At 41.8% G+C, this 16,961-nt stretch overlaps 1 protein-coding gene across 6 annotated transcripts in view; it reads right to left on the bottom strand.

Annotated features, from left to right (window-relative positions):
• Positions 1-11,232, bottom strand: part of NEXN (nexilin F-actin binding protein) — a 41,344-nt gene extending 30,112 nt beyond the window's left edge. For 2 of the 6 annotated variants that reach the window (XM_028142463.2, XM_008139453.3), the window contains exon 1: positions 11,006-11,232. In XM_028142463.2, the coding sequence (XP_027998264.2) occupies positions 11,006-11,196 (191 nt within the window). In that variant the 5' untranslated portion in view covers positions 11,197-11,232. Of the gene's footprint in view, positions 1-8,132; positions 8,179-11,005 lie in introns of those variants that run through there. The other 4 variants (XM_028142464.2, XM_008139454.3, XM_028142465.2 and 1 more) reach the window with 3 other exon arrangements.
• Positions 11,233-16,961: the final 5,729 nt, after the last annotated feature.

Genomic DNA, 16,961 nt, shown 5'->3' with positions numbered 1-16,961 from the left:
TTCGCTTATCTGAGCCATTCTATCATATCTAGAGTTACCTATCAGATATTTCTTATTGTATAACCAACAAAATCTACCCTTAATACCCATAGTTTCTCAAACCTTAAAGTTATTACTGGTTTATTTTTCTATATCTCCTACATTTTAATAGATTGTTAAGATTGTAAATGTTGCTTTCAAATTTGTTCTTACATGTTACTTCACTATTTCCACTGCCCCATTTTACTACAAGTCTTCACCTCACATTTTGATTACCATAATTTGATCATAAGACCTAAATCCAAATTCCAACGCTGTTGCCTCCTAGTTAGGATTAGACAAGATAACATGTGTAAAGACTCTAGAATAATATCCAACATTAGTAGGTATCAATAATTTTGATTCATTTCATTACTCCTGGTGTACCTCACTACAATGTACCCTCTTCAGTAAAAACCTACAATTCCCTTCAAGTGAGCAGGGAATTTTTAAAATTTATTTGTATAATTTAAGAGGAATACCAAAGGGTACAAAGAAAATTTGAGCACTCTCATATGGAACTATGGGAATTGAAATTTTTAGCTGAATTAATTGGCCAGATGAACTTCAAGAAGACTTTTTTCCTGGTAAAATGAAAGAAAATTGCATGGCTTGGTGACAATAAAGAATTAACCTGTCAAAAATAGTCGGGAGAATAAATGAACCAGCTAGCTCTCTTCATCTAATTTTTTTAAATCTTCAAATTATATCTTGACTTATTTATAGAATCTGAATGAAATAAGATTGATCTTTAAACTTTACTGAGTAAAACCACTTAGAATAGTTCTTTAAATGTCATTTCAGTATTTTGAGCTCTCGTTTTGAAAGTCTGTGGAAATTTGAACAGTACTAAACCTTAACTTTTTTGGTTAAAATATAAGCAAGTAATCCTTTGCTGACAGTTTGCTCTGTTCTACATTTTGAGGATAAAAGAGTTTTGGCAAAATACATTTATGAGCTTTCTGTGTTATGGAATTGTTTTTTAAGGTCTAGATTACAAACCAAGAGGACTCATATCTCTTAACTAGCTTTATATTAGAGAAATTAATTTCAAAATCAAGCAGATAAATACTTATGGGATTCCTTTGTAAATAATTTTTTAAAGGAATGACTCTAGCTGGTAGAAACAACAGTGTATTCCAACTGTTGACTCAGTTGTATTTCTGTGCTAAACCAAGGTTAAAGGTATAAATTTGACTTCATTTGGTGTATTAGCTTCACAGGAAAGAATTCTATTCCACAGTCACTGATTGTATTGTCTAATCTAAATCCACTATCTCGCTAACACACCACAATATGAAAAAAAATAATGATGAAAATAATCTAAGCTAACATTTATTAAGCCTTTACTGTGTGCCAGGTAATATGCCAATTTACTCCCCACAAGAACCCTTTAAGGAAATTCTATTATCAAATCCTGTCTCAAAACAAAAAAGTTTAAGTCTAGTAATTTAAAATTTCTTAAAATATTAGTACAAAAATAATGTCTTAGAGTTTATCTAATAGGATTTGAAGTCTTCTGTAAATTATTACAGCTGGGAAAACTGAGACAGAAAAATCAAGTGACTTCCTAAGACCACACAATTAATGAGTGATGGACACAGGATAAAAATGGGCAGAGTTTGTCTACAGAGTCTGCACTCTTACCCATTGTATTATGCTGATGCCAAGAAAGCAGGACAACTGGTGTATGTGATGGGGATGGGGGCGTAGTTTATAAGGTTTTACCTATTAGTGTAATCAACAGAACATTTAATGCAATCATCTGAGAACCACAATTCTGAGCAGTAGAAATATGTTGGAAGCCAAAAGCCATGATTAATAGTATTCTCTGTATTTAGTGAATTTGTCATCTTTTTCTGGCAACTAACTGACAGTCGAACATGGTGATGGGTAACTGAGAAAGAGACATTTTGCCCATGTGAGCAGCACAGAGCTTTTATTTAAGCTACTTTATTTCCTTTTAAATGGATACTTATTTTCTAAGAGAATAACATGCTAGCAGTTACTCTCTTAGCATTAACTTGGAGTTAAGCAGAACACAGACATAGGTTTTTAATGATTCTCAGGTACTAAACGCAATGCAGCTACCTCTGATGGTTGTGGTTTTAGAATTCACTGAGTGAACTCATTCATCAAGTTAGGGGCTGTTTTGATATCTGATTATTAAAGTGTCCAAGTCAGTGACATGCATGTAGTACTCCTAATTCTGTAAATAATGACTGAAGAATCAAGAAACAGTATTTACACATGTCATTCTCTTAATTAAGAAAAACACTGATATGTCTCATCATTCTGTTAAATTGTCAAAAGTACAGAATGCTTCTGAATTTATCTAACAGAACATTATTGAACAGAACAGGACATGACTTAACATTATTTAACACTAGAGACCCGGTGCACAAAAATTTGTGCACTTGGGGGGGTCCCTCAGCCCAGCCTGCACCCTCTCAAAATCTGGGACCCCCTCGGGTAGGGTCCCTAGGCCTGGCCTGAGATCAGAGCCTATCGGGGCTTTCCTTCTCCCGGCTACAGGCAGCTGGCTCCACCACCACCGCTGCCACTGCTTGCCATCTGTGCAGCGCTGCCCCCCCCTTCCCTGCCACCAGTGGCCTCCTTCTGCAGGTGACAGGCTGGGGTGCGATGGCTTGGCTGGCCTGGGCCTCCTTCTTTCTTTGCTGGGGGTTGGGGCCAGCCCTGCGAGGGGCCGTCTGCCTACCTGATCGCCCCTGACCACTCACCTGCCTACTTGATCACCCCTAACCACTTGCCTGCCTACCTGATCACCCCTAACTGCTTGCTGGGGGGCAGGACCAGCCCTGTAAGGGGCCGTCTGTCTACCTGATCACCCCTGACCACTCTGCCTGCCTATCTGATCGCCCCTAACCACTCTGCCTTCCTTCCTGATTGCCCCTAACCACTTGCTTGGGGGTGGGGCCAGCCCAGCATTGAGCTATCTGCCTACCTGATCTCCCCTAACTGCTGGCCTGCCTACCTGATTGCCCCTAACCACTTGCTTGGGGGTGGGGCCAGCCCACGAGGATCTGTGGTGGTCTGGTCTCTGGTCGTTTCGGTTGTGAGGCCTCTGGCCTTTTATTATATAGGATTAGGTACTCTTAGAGCAACCAAATTCACTTTTAGTTGTATAATGGCAGTGAGAATGTTAGTTTTATGAAGGCTTTTTAAAGTATTAACTAATTCCAACAAAGTCATGACATGGACTTTGAAATGTTCAAAATGTAGCTGAATGTTATATATTTTAGTGAAGCTCAACACTAAATTAAAAATCCATCGTGGACGTTTTTATGGAAGGGAGGCACAGACACCGACCTTTAGTTAAGGAATGGAGCCATAAGCTCTCCAAACTGCAGCAGAAAATATTCCATTTCCTTCAATCCTCTCCTCTTTGTCCCCTATGACTCTTTCTCCACCCTCCCTCCACAATGCCTTTCCTCCCAGAAGGGCACACTCACCTTCCACTCTGCCAAAGTTGCCTCCCTCTCTTGTATCAACCAATTAGGGACCATGCCTTGGACTAAATAGCTGCTCGATATATAAATGATCATAATTATTTGTGGTGGAATGTGGATTATGAAATACAAATTCAGAACAAATGATATATATAGGTTCAATCTTGTCATAACTTTTCATAAACCCTCCCTCATACAAAAATTTACAAACCTTTGCAATTTTCAATTTGATAAAAAATTAATTCAAAATAATTTGAGCCCAGCCGGTATAGCTCAGTGGTTGAACATCCATTGACCTATACACCAGGAGGTCACCAGTTTGATTCCCAGTCAGGGCACATACCTGGATTATGGGCTCAATCCCCAGTAGGAGGCATGCAGGAGGTAGCCTATCGATGTTTCTATCTCTCTCTCCACTCTTCCTTTCTCTCTCAGATCAATAAAAACATATTTTAAAAAATAATTATTTGAAATCATCCAACTTTTGTTTGCATAAGGACCTTTGTAGCAAAATATTTGTATATATATATATATATATCCTAATAATAATTTCTCCATTAATCGTTGATTTTTCAAACACATTAAGAAGGTAATGGGCCCTGGCTGGTTTGGCTCAGTGGATAGAGTGTCTGCCTGCGGACTGAGGGGTCCCAGGTTCGATTCCGGTCAAAGGCACATGCCTGGGTTGCGGGCTCGAACCCCATTGGAGTGGGGGGGGGCGCGTACAGGAGGCAGCCAGTCAATGATTATCTCTCATCATTGATGTTTCTATCTCTCTGTCTCTCACCCTTCCTCTCTGAAATCAATAAAAAATATATTTTTTTAAAAAAAGAAGGTAATGGTTATGGAAGCAGTGGAGTTAAAGCCAGAAAATTTGGACTAGAGTTTATGTTGAGATCATTTACTAAATGTATTATCTTTAACAAACCAAGCAATTTCTGTGAACTTTAGTTTTCTATGTAAAATAAAAAACTTTTTCTGTCTTTTGGCTTCTGATAAAATTAGGATTTAGCTTTCTTTGCATGTGTTTCTTCTTATATGTCTTATCATTGATGTTTCTACCTCTCTCCCCCTCTCCTTTCCTCTCTGAAATCAATTTTAAAAATATAAAAATAACCACTCAAAGAAAACCAGTAAGTTCTCATTTGATGAAGTCATTAATAAAATTAAATATATAAATAAAATGTAGAAAAATTTTTAAAAAGCTATCATACATTTGAGGAAAGATCGTGAGTCTCTATACTGAATAAAGGAGAGGGTAACATTTTTGTACATCTCTTTAATATCTGGCTTAATAAAAGACAGGTACACTCTATGTCTGCTTCTGCACTAAAATTATTGTGATATGTTGTTTTAACAGAAGTATATAAAGAAAACATGGCCTCACACAGATGTATAATTGGAAATAGAAGGACTTCATAGTCAAGCATCTTCTCTGACCATATGGTATGAAACTAGAAATCAATCACAAGAAGAAAAACTGAAAATCACACAAAGACATGGAGGCTAAATAACATGTTACTAAACAATGAAGGGGTTAACAATGAGATCAAGGAAGGAATCAAAAGATATCTTAAAACAAATGATAATGAGAACACAACAACCCAAAATCTATGGGACAGAGAGAAAGCAGTCCTAAGAAGAAAACATATAGCATTACAGATCAACCACCAAAAACAAGAAAAAACTCAAATTTTACACTCACTAGTAAAGAAACTAGAAAAAGAACAACAAACAATGCCCAAAGTGAGTAGAAGAAAGGAAATAATAAAGATCAGAGCAGAAATAAATGAAATAGAGTCTAAGAAAAAAAAACAAGACAAAAGATTAATGAAAACCAAGAGCTGGTTCTTTGAAAAGATAACCAGACTCGTCAAGAGAAAAAGAGAGAGGACCCAAATAAATAAAATCAGAAATGAAAGAGGAGAAGTAACAGCTGACACCAAAGAAATACAAAGGTTTATAAGATATTACATATATGTGTGTGTGTGTGTGTGTGTGCATATATATATAATCTCCAACAGTAATACTAATTGATACAAACTGGCATAGCAATTAGTGAGACAGGCTTTAAAAAGTTTTTGAAAATGACATAATTGGCCTGATAAAATGTTTCAAGAACAGAGTATACTTCTGGGCTGTTATAAAATAATTTCCAGGTTGAATATTAAAGTATGAAGTTCAAGCTGTCATATGTAAGTGCCATAGTAGAATGTAATATAAAGTACAAGAATGTAATATAAAGTATGGAGATCTATGTTAAAATATGCATGCTAATGTTCCTGTTTTAGAATTTCATTGAACCTATGTTTGACCTCTAAATTGTCTAAATTTAATTAATTTTTCTTGACTTTTAGATATGCAATTTAAATATTTCAAGAGCAAATAATGCAGGAATCAAGAAAATAATTTTAAATTATAGCTGTCACTTACAATAACTGTTTCATTGTGTGAATAATGTATTATCTGGTTTCTTAAGGAGAACAGAATTGTCAGGACAGTGACAGCTTTAAGTCTACATCAAGTATATTCTTTGTCTCAACTTTTAAGAAGGTTTTAGATAGAACACTTGACTATACACTACAATAACTGTTAAAACCTACCTCTTTACAGTCTTTTGAACAAACAACAACACTAATTGGAGCTTTATAAAATGTCTGCCTAAATTTTTATTATATTTCACTTGTACAAGAATATAAACTTAAATATAATTTTATGATTTAATTAATGAAGGTGTAACTTTATACTTTAAGATTATATTATAAAACCTGTCATAAACCTCATCACAATTCAAAAGTATGAAATTACATCCTATCCTACCTATTTGACATAGTGAGATTTTTTTCCTTACTCAGACACAATTCCTTACTGATAACCAAGACTCTTATTTTCAACCTGCCTTGGCAATCTTCTGTATTAATAATATACAATACTTGGCATTCATATGACCGTATGTGGTATTTTTCAATGAGCACTCACCTACTATGAGCCCCTGAAAGGTCAAAACCGCTCTACTCTGTTCTTTTTATTTAAAAAAAAATCATTATCGTTGAAAGTATCACATATGTCCCCTTTTTTTCTCCCATTGATCCCTTATACCTGCCCCTGTCTACTCTGTTCTTTATCCTTAGTGTCTCACACAACAACTAGGACACAGTACAAACTCAATTCATATTTGAGCGAATGGATGGAGGACAAAGAAATAACAGGACAACTGTCTGACCCCAAAATCAACCCAAATAGAACTTATGATTGATATCTTCAATAGGAGGGCCTATGATGAATGAAAATGAAATAATAGAAAATAAAATGGAGTGAGCTTGCATTAAACTAGTTATCATGAAAAAACCTTAAAGTTAGGGCTTCGGGCAGTTGGCTGATACAGTAATGGATGTGGTACCCTTGGAGGGGACTGTGCCTCTCGGCAAGCGGAAGAAGGCCTTTCAGTGAAGGACAGGCTGGGGATGGGTGGGGCGGGGAGGCAGAATAGTAGCCAACTCCTCTTTGCGGCAAACCTCTGGGGGTGTCTCCCAGAAACATCACCTCCATGCTTTCTAAACTCCCACCGGTTAAAATATTTTGTTTTAGTTAGCAACACATGGTCCCTTTCAACTCAATCTGACTAGCAAGTAGTGTCAACGAATGTTAACTTCTTCCCATTCCTGTAATAGCATTGTTTAAGAGAAGGCTTGCTAATCTAAATATAAAGTCCAGGTTCCTAATGCCAAGTCCAGCAGACTTCCCTTCATATCATGACTTCAGACTTGCCCTCATACTTACTTAGACTAGGGTCAGGTAATGTGAGTGAGTGTGATGCAGTGTCATTGATAGGTAATGTAAATGAGTGATGACTAAGATGTAAAACAACAGGGAATGGTGGAGTCTATGCGAAAAGGAGAGTGTGCACTCTGTCTGAGTGGGGAGCCACTGCTTCCTTCCTGTATATTGTTGCAATGAAGAAATGTGCACTCTTGCCCTAGCTGGTTTGGCTCAATGGATAGAGCATCGGCCTGCGGACTGAAGGGTCCCGGGTTCGATTCCCAGTCAAGGGCACATGCCTGGGTTGTGGGCTCAGTCCCCAGTAGGGGGCGTGCAGGAGGCAGCCGATCCATGATTCTCTCTCATCATGGATGTTTCTACCTCTCTCTCCCTCTTCCTTCTTCTCTAAAATCAATAAAAAATATATTTTTTAAAAAAAAAGAAAAAAGAAATAAATGTGGATTCTGTTTTGCCAACTTCTTCCAATTTTTCAAGAGAGACTGGGAATCCATATTTTAATATAAAATGTACCAAATTGTAAGCATGTCTGTGGCTGCAAGTGGCTTTTGGGCTGCCAGTTCATGGCCCCTGATCTAAACAAACAGGAACTGGAGACAAAGGAGAAGCCTATTTTTGTTTGTTTGTTTGTTTGTTTTGTTATTTTTTACGAGAAGCCTATTTGGACCAGAAAGAGGGAGGCAGAGTCAAAGGGGAGAAAAGGACATACAAGAGGTACAGAAAAGAAGGTGGAAATCAAATTTCACCAACCTCAAAACCTGACTTAGGGAGCCCAATCTACCTGTCTTTTAATCTGAGAGCAAAAAGGAAGTGATGACAAGAAGGAAGAGAAGGGAAGAGAAAAAGAACTAGCTATTGAACACTTACTAGATGGAGGATACTGCATCCGATGCTTTTACATATGGCAATACAAGAAAAAAAATCGTACCCATAGGGAAAAGAGGGAAATATAACAAAATCATAAGTTAGTGTGTGAGATTTTGATACCCCCTTTTCCATTCTTCATACTTCTTTATCAAAACTATAGTATGGTTGTATTAACTTCATAATAAAAATCAAATTTTACTAAAACTTAAATAAGTTGAATTTCTAGGTAAAGATCCACCCATCCTAGAGTGTAAAAAGTATACTACCATAAGTCAAGCCAAATTATGCCCTATTTAAATAGAAAAAGAAAATACAGCAATTCCAAGTGTATGTAATATATAATTTCCAATTATAAAACCAGAAAAAAGAGAACATGAAACTATACAGGTGATGTAGATCACAGATTGATTAAATAAGAACAGAAATATGTGAAATTGTTAAGCATTCTGTAGATCATTTTCCCTCAAATTACAGACTATCATGATGTTCTTGTGTTGTGTGTGTGTGTGTGTGTGTGTGTGTGTGTGTGTGGCCTACATACTATAAAATGCACTGAGTCCGCTCTTCTGTAAAAACTTTCAGACATCGCCCATCTGTTACATACTTTTCTACATTTACTGCATTGTTTTCTTTCATTTAGGCATGTATTTTTTTCTTTTTTTTATTGATTTCAAAGAGGAAGGGAGAGAGCGAAAGTCTCCGGCATGCCCCCTACTGTGGATTGAGCCCACAAGCGGGGCATGTGCCCTGACCAGGAATTGAACTGGGGACCTCTTGGTCCATGGATGGCATTTAATCCATTGAGCCACATCAGCCAGGCTAGACATGTATTTTTATTTAAACAATACTTTTATTTGTCTTTAGGGTGTTTCAAAGATAACAGTACATTTTATTTTTCTAAATGAAGTATGTCATCCCCAGTCACTTGGGTTCTAAGGAATAAATCCCCAATTAATATCTCCCAAATATATATATACATATATACTGTATATATACTATATATATTTTATATATGTGTATGTGTATGTGTGTGTGTGTGTGTGTATTAAGTTTTCATTTTGTTCATGAATGAAACCCTAACCTAAATACTTAGAGTGTAATTTCAGGGGGAAATTACTGTTCAAGAACCTAGATAATACATTCCTCTGTTGATACTAAATATAGTCATCTCAAGATGACATACATTTTCACAATGATCAGTCTTATATATCAGATTTTCAAAAATAGCACAGATTCCATTGTAAGGTGAGTAGGAAAAATTGCTATTTCAGTTTTAAATGGATTTGAAAGTGTGAATCTTCTATTAAAACTGAATTACAATAATACTGTACTGCGGGAAACTGGATTTAAACTAATTTTTTGTGGTTTTTGCTTAGGGCTCTTTAAGGGAGTTGTTGCAGATAAATTATAGAATTGTACACATTTTTCTTTAAATTATTCCAGTCAAGATATAAAATATCTTCGAAAATAGGGGCCTAAGACCTGTGAGGAAGAATCTCAACTAACTACATTGAATAATCAAAGTTCACGTATACTAAATCTATTTCCCAAAAAAACCTGTCCCTAAATTTGATTTATTATGCGTTTTCCACCTTACCATACCTCAAATCTCAAAAGAACTTCAGAGACTTATGTGTATTCTGAGGTTTTTGTTTTTTTTTATATATAGAAGCAATTTAACGCATAAGAGGATTAGGGGGGAAATAAATGTGGTTCACTCCATGTTGTGTGACTCAGATGGTATAAATACTTAAGCTTATCTAAACACACTATCCAACACGTAGTTATGTTGTGACTCGAAAGCCAATGGGTCGGTTACATGAATTCATTAACAAAATTTAGCTGATGAATGATGCTCCCATCGCTTTCCTCGTGGAACGAATTTCTTTCTTATAATGGCTTACTTCTTTTCTCTACCTGCCTCTTCCCCAAGGACAGACATTTTTTTAGGACATGGCCTTATGCTATTTTTACCTTGTTCTCTCTCTCTCTCTCTCTCTCTCTCTCTCTCTCTCCCGCCCCCCCCCCCTCCCCAACTCTCTTTGTTCACGTTATGGACCTTTAATAAATATAAAATGAAGATCTCAAAGCCACTGCAATAATCAAGTCCTCTCTCAACTTGCTATGTTCTTCACAAATGCCAACAATAATATATATTTTTTTAGCATTTGTAGAGCGTTTCACAGTTTACCCAACTGGAACGGTTTGGCGTTTTCAAAAAACATAGACAAGGCAGGTTTCAGGAGGTAACTACCTGATTCACCCCAACTTCTACGTGCACAACCCCCCACATCGCACCCCGGACGGAATCCGCAAAAGAATCCCCGGGCAGGAGCGGCGCGGGGTGGGCTGTCAGCTCACCCTCCCTCCCCAGCGTCCGCCGGGGCAGGTCAGGAAAGGTCTCTCCGAAAAATGACACGCACCGCGGGCGAGATGGAGACCGCGCCTGGGGGACGCGGTGGGGGCGCCCCCGAACTTCACCTGCCCGGGCCCCACGGGGAGAGCCCAGGGACCGGTACCCACCGCGCGCACGGAGGGCGCCTCCCCTGCAGGAGCAGAGAAAAACCACCCCAAACTCCAACGAGCCGGGCGCCACGGCGCCGACACCGGGCGGCGGGGCCAGGGAATCGCCAGCAGGGCCGGAGGCCGGGGGACCGCGAGGGACAGCGAGGCGGACCCAGCTCCGCACCCGGCCGCGGCCGCCGACCTGCGCGCCCCCACGGCCGGAGCGAGCCCGGTGCGCTCGGCGCCGCGTCGGAGCCCGGCCGGCAGCCAGGCGCGGGGAGCGTCTCGCTGTCCTCCCCGCCTCTCCCCCGGGGGACCCGCCACCTCCGCCACCCCCGCCCCACGCTCCCCCCGCCGCCAGTCCTCACCCTCCTGGAGCCGCGACCAGCGATGGCCCTCGTGGCGCGTGGAGAGGCTGCGCGCGTCCTGCGCCGGGGAGTGGGCGAGGGTCTGGGCGCTCGGCCGCCGCTCCTGCCGCCGGGAGCCCTCTGGCTGTCGCCGCCGCCGTCTCCAGCAGCAAGTTTCCATAAAAGTCCTGGTGCGCTGCCTGCTCCCGCATTCCAGGCGGGCCCAGCGCCGGCAGCAGCTGTTCCAAAACACAAGGCCAGTCCCCCCAGCCCCCCCACCTCCGCCGTATCGCCCGGAGGGGGGTGGAGAGTCGAGGAGGGAGGCGGGCGGTGGTTGCCAACTTTCCGCCAGAACCCGCCTGTCGCCTGGCTCTGGGTCTCCAAACTGACCCCTTCACCTTGCGTCTGCCTCCACCTCCCAGGGGAAGGGAGGCTGCCTTCCCGGTGGGAAAGGGGCGATGTTGGAAAGGAGCTGATCAGTGCGCCGAGCTGGCCTCCCGCTCCCCACAGCCGGCGGGCCCCGGAGCCCCCTTCTCGCAGCTCCTCGACCAGGCCGGCGTTCAGTGCCCAGAGCAGAGGGCAGCAGCCCGGGGACCACTTTACCCTTCGTTGCTCCCCTTTTCTGGGCTCTGATCTTCAGCTCCAAAGAGAGCGGTCGGTAGAGAAGTGGAAGAAGAGAAGGAGGGGGAGGAGGAGTAAAAGGAAAGAAGGACATGATCTTTCGTGAATTGAACCCAATCATCTCTGGTCTTTCTAAACCCACATAAGGGGATCTGGGAACCTCAGCACCTAACCACCTTTTCAACCTGGACCACAAGCTTGTCAGTTATACCCATCAAGCAACCCACATGAAAGCCGGAAGTGCTCATCCAGAGAGGGCGTTACCTCTGGTGGGAGAGATCTTCACTCCTTCACTGCGTGCTGAAAGTGAATACAAACGAAGTCATTTAAGAATTGAACTGGCCTCCGCACAGATACACCAGGGACAACCACTTCCAACTTCTAGCACTGAGCAGACAACAGGTTATATCTTCAGGGATGTCAAAAAAAGCGTCTGCTCTTAACTGTAACTTTTCTTCCCCACCCCATCTCCATTCACTGTTTATTCAGAATGAAAATTCTTTTGTGCAAACCATCCCTTCTTTAATGAAAGTTCTAGGTTGGTAATTAAAACAGCTATTGGATCATCTCGCTCGCCCCCTTGCGCCCTTCAATACCATCACCTTGACCTTCAGTTCATGGAACGCTACCTGGTCATTCTGGCTCAGGACCTTTGCACAGGCCGTTCCCGCTGCATGAAATCCTCTTTCCCACACTCTTTACCTACCTCACTTCAACATAAACATTTGCTGTCTTCTTAAATGTTGCTTTCTCAGAGGGCCTTTCTTTCGCTCCAATCTATATCAGTCTGCTCTGTTATAAACTCATTCCACGCTCTTCCTCCTTATACTTATCTATATATATAAAACCCTAATACGCAAATAGACCAAATGGCGGAACAACTGAACAACCGGTCGCTATGACGTGCTCTGACCACCATGGAGTGCACGTGGAACATGGCAGGCATCGGCCGCGGCGGGATGGTGGAGCAGGTGAGTGGGGGCGCCAGACCAAGGTGGGGTGCCGGTCACTGTCATTGGGGTGAGCCTCTGGTTACTGAAAATTCTTTGCTCCCACACACCGTGGTCCTGCCGGGTGCTTGCACCTGCTGCCAGCACCTGAACCTGCTGTTGGTGCCAACCCCACTCACAACCTGCTGCGGGTGCCAGAGCTGCCGCTCACACCCGCAGCCGGCGCCTGGCACCGGCCCCAATAGCTCAGCGCCGTCAGCAGTTGTGAGTGGCGGCTGCCAGCCCCGATCATCCCTGAGGCTTCTCCACCTCCCCCTGCTCCTGAGGGGTGATCAGGGCAGCAGCAGCCACTCGCACCTGCTGCTGGCACCAGCCCCAATCACTTTGTGCCATCAGCGGGTATGAGCAGGGCCGGTGCTATCAGAGTGTGGGAGCAGCGGCGGTGGGAGCGGGGCTGCCAGCAGATGGGACTGGGGCCGTGGCAGCGGGGGACAGGCAGGGGCGTGGAGGATAGGCTGAGAGCCACCCCTGTGCCCACTGCAGCCTCACGGCCCACAGTTCCTTTCAAGGTGCATGAATTCATGCACTGGGCCCCTAGTCAATTTATAATTACATTTATTTTTATGATTTAAAGGATTAGAAGCTCTCTTCACGGATATTCTCTAAACAGATTCACCTGATTAAACAAAGTTCTCTATTCTAACTATAAACTGATAGCTATTCACAACATGCAAAGCCCATTATTTCTCCCATCAATTCATCATCCATTCAACAAATATTCAATTCTAGGTACTGAGGATACAGTACTGACAAGACAAATAAAAAGCCCTGCCCTTATGAAGAAGGAGGGCCAACCGGAAGCAAATAAATGAACTATGTAGTACTGAGTGATATGCAATATGGAAAGATCAGAGCAGGGAAGCAGGGAATGCTGGGAGTGGGGTGGGTGGATCTTGTACTTTTACATAGAGTGGCTAGGGAAGGTCTCAGATGAGTAAAAGTCTTGAGGAAAGTGAGGCAGTGAGCTACGGAAATGGCTGGAGATATCTGGGGGAAGAGCAGTCAGAGAGAGGCACAAAGGTCCAGAGGAGAAGCCTATCTGACTTGTTCTAGGAAGAGCAAGGTGGCTTGTGTGGGTGGAGCTGAGCAGGCCGAGGGTGAAATTATAGAAAATGGAGTTGGTGCAGGGGGCGGACTGTGGAGAACCCGTTTTGTAACTTTTTACTGAGTAAAATGGGTGGCCATTGGTGGATTTTGAACGAAGTAGTGTCATGATCTGACCTGTGTTTTATTTTAATAGAAAAGTTTATTACAGGTCATATATATATATACTAGAGGCCTGGTGCATGAATTCATGCATGGTGAGGTCTCTTGGCCTGGCCAGTGATCGGGGCCGATCGGGGGTGGTTGGGGCCAGCTGGCCAAGGGGAGGGACCATGGGAGGTTGGCCAGCCACAGGAGATTAGCTGTAAGAGCGCACTGACCACCAGGGGGCAGCTCCTGCATTGAGCATCTTCCCCCTGGTGGTCAGTGTGCATCATAGCGACCAGTCGACCAGTCATTCAGTTGACCGGTCGTAACAGTCGCTTAGGCTTTTATATATATAGATGTATGTATAATTATTGATTTCAGAGAGGAAGGGAGAGGGAGAGATAGAAACATCAATGATGAAAGAGACTCATGGATTGGCTGCCTCCTGCACACCCCCCACTGGGGAGGAGCCAGCAACCCAGGCATGTGCCCTGACTGGGAATCTAACTGAGACCTCCTGGTTCACATGTCGACACTCAACCACTGAGCCATACCGGTCAGGCTGACCTGACCTTCTTAACATGCTCACTCTGGCTGATGTGCTGCAAATACACTGACTGAAGCAGGGAGACCAATTAGGAGGCTTCCTCAATAATCAGGATGACAGGTGATGGGAGTTCGGGCCACAGTGATAGCTATGAAGATAGTTGAGAAATGCTAGGCACATTTTTTTTCTTGGTACATTTTTTAAGAAGTAGAACTAGTAGGATTTTGGTAACATTGACTATGAGGTGTGTGGAAAAGACCTTTGTGGCCTGGGGATCTAGAAGAATGAAATTGTCCTTTCCTGGGATGAGAAAGATTGGGAGGAGGAGGCCGAGGCAGGTGTGGCCAGGAGCTCCGTTTTGAACTTGCTAAGTTTGAGAATACATTTAGAAACCCAAGACCTGCCAATTTGTAAAAACACATTTTATTATGAATTTGTTGGTTTTGTTCTCAAACTTGTTTATATCAGTTGCATGTTATTGAAATTACATAAACATTACAAAAAGAAATATAAAAGCAAAGAGAGTTAGATCAGGTACAAAATTATTAAAATCAAGGGGAATCGACACTCATTGCTTTCATGTAACATTTTTCTCCTTTAAAAGTAAGGGAAACTGGAAATCCCAGGTGATGATTTACAGATGTAGTTTATGCAACAAAGTTATCTCAGAATACCAAGTGGATCCATATTCCAAGTAAAGATCTTGACCCTACATCAAGATTAGCCAAAGAATGCACAATTATTCCTTTAAAATCAAAATGTCTACACTACCTATGTGTAATTTATTATGATTCCTGGCTGTGGTATCCAGCTATCAAGATGACCCCAAATGATCCTGCCTCCTAATATTCACACCCTTTGTAATCTCCTCTCACACTGCCAGGGATGGTCTGTGATGGAATACAGCCCAAGTGGTGGTATGTCACTTCCAAGTCAAGGTTATAAGAGATACGTTCATCTATCTTGATATCTCTCGAGTTATTCACCCTGAGGAAAGCAAGCTGCCATGTTTTAAAGATATTCAGGCAACTGTTAAAGAGACTCAGGTGGCAAGGGCCTAAAGCTCCCTGACAACAGCCACATGAGTGAGCCAATCCTGGACTCAAATCCTCCAGCCCTAGTCAAACCTTCAGATAACTAATCTCAGGAGAGACCCTCCGCTAGAACCACCAAAACCAGCCATGCCTGGATTTCCAACCCTCAGAAACGGTGTGAGGTTGTGTTTGTTGTTTTAAGCTGCTAAATTTTGGGATAGTTTGCTATGCAGCAATAGGTAACGGATACTCCTGCTTTAAGCTATTTTGAAAATTATTCATCTTCTATCACATTAAGCATTCAGTCCTCTTTAAAGTCCCAGGGCCTATTCTCTCATGGAATGTTACTAAATAAAATAATTAGCCAAGTTCTGGAAACCATATAGTTCAAGTGCTTTCAAATGTCAAAGTGCTTCTCTATATCCAAGTATTATTTCAAACATAGCAAATTATAAAAGTTCTAGAATTTCCTAAATATAAATGTACATTGTGAAAGGCTTTGCGAAACACATAAGAGATGTTCAAAGCAAAACACTGAGGTGGTTTTTTGATGTACCAGTTACTTTGCTGTGGCTTTCAAGTAAAAAATAAAAAGTGTCACACATAGAAGTTTGCTTTTTTTCCTGTACTGAAATCAGTCCTTTCCTGCTCAAATGATGGATACCTAAGGTTTCTCCCTGTTCGGGTGTAGGGGGGAAAAGGATCTCAGCGAAAGAGCTGTGTGGCCTGATGTCAGTAGCACAGGAGAGATTGAAGGAGAAGTGGCAGGGGAGATTAGCATACAGGGTATAGAAAGAAACACTACATAAAAAATAGAAGTCAAAAGCAGCATAGCTGAAACCGGTTTGGCTCAGTGAACAGAGCGTCAGTCTGTGAACTGAGAGGTCCCAGGTTCGATTCCGGTCAAGGGCAACCTTGGTTGCGGGCACATCCCCAGTGGGGGGTGTGCAGGAGGCAGCTGATCAATGTTTCTCTCTCATCGATGTTTCTAACTCTATCCCTCTCCCTTCCTCTCTGTAAAAAAAATCAATGAAATATATTAAAAAAAAAAAAAAGCAGCATAGGAACGATAAGAATGGAAGTGGATAAACCGAGTTTACAAAGATTTCCAGCAAAACTCTAGAAATAGTGTAACAATAGGACACTGAGATGCTTGTAGAGAAATATTTTAAACATAGAGAGAGGATGGCATGAGACAACAGTGTATGGCAGATGACAAAAAACAAACAAAAAACCAGAAAATGAGATTGAGATTCTGATCTGGTTTCTCATTCTATCTCCAACACTATACCCTAGCTAGGAAGAGAGTCCACTCACATTTGTATGGTTTGCCTGTTAAATTAGATTCAGTTTGTTTAATAGTTTTAAATAGAACTACATACATTTATCTATACTGTACATATTTAATTATCCTAAAATACACTTTTAAAAAATACGTTTTTATTGATTTCAGGGAGGGAGAGTGAAACATCGATGAGAGAAACATTGTACTCCCTCTCCTGGACTAAATGTCTCAATACTAGAAAGTAGTGGGAAAGGGAGATGTCTGAATAGGGATGGATGCATGTACATCA

This window comes from Eptesicus fuscus, chromosome 9 (genome assembly GCF_027574615.1).
Source record: "Eptesicus fuscus isolate TK198812 chromosome 9, DD_ASM_mEF_20220401, whole genome shotgun sequence".
NCBI lineage: Eukaryota > Metazoa > Chordata > Mammalia > Chiroptera > Vespertilionidae > Eptesicus > Eptesicus fuscus.
Note: the sequence above shows the minus strand (reverse complement) of the source record. Positions and strands in the feature narration are given on the sequence as shown.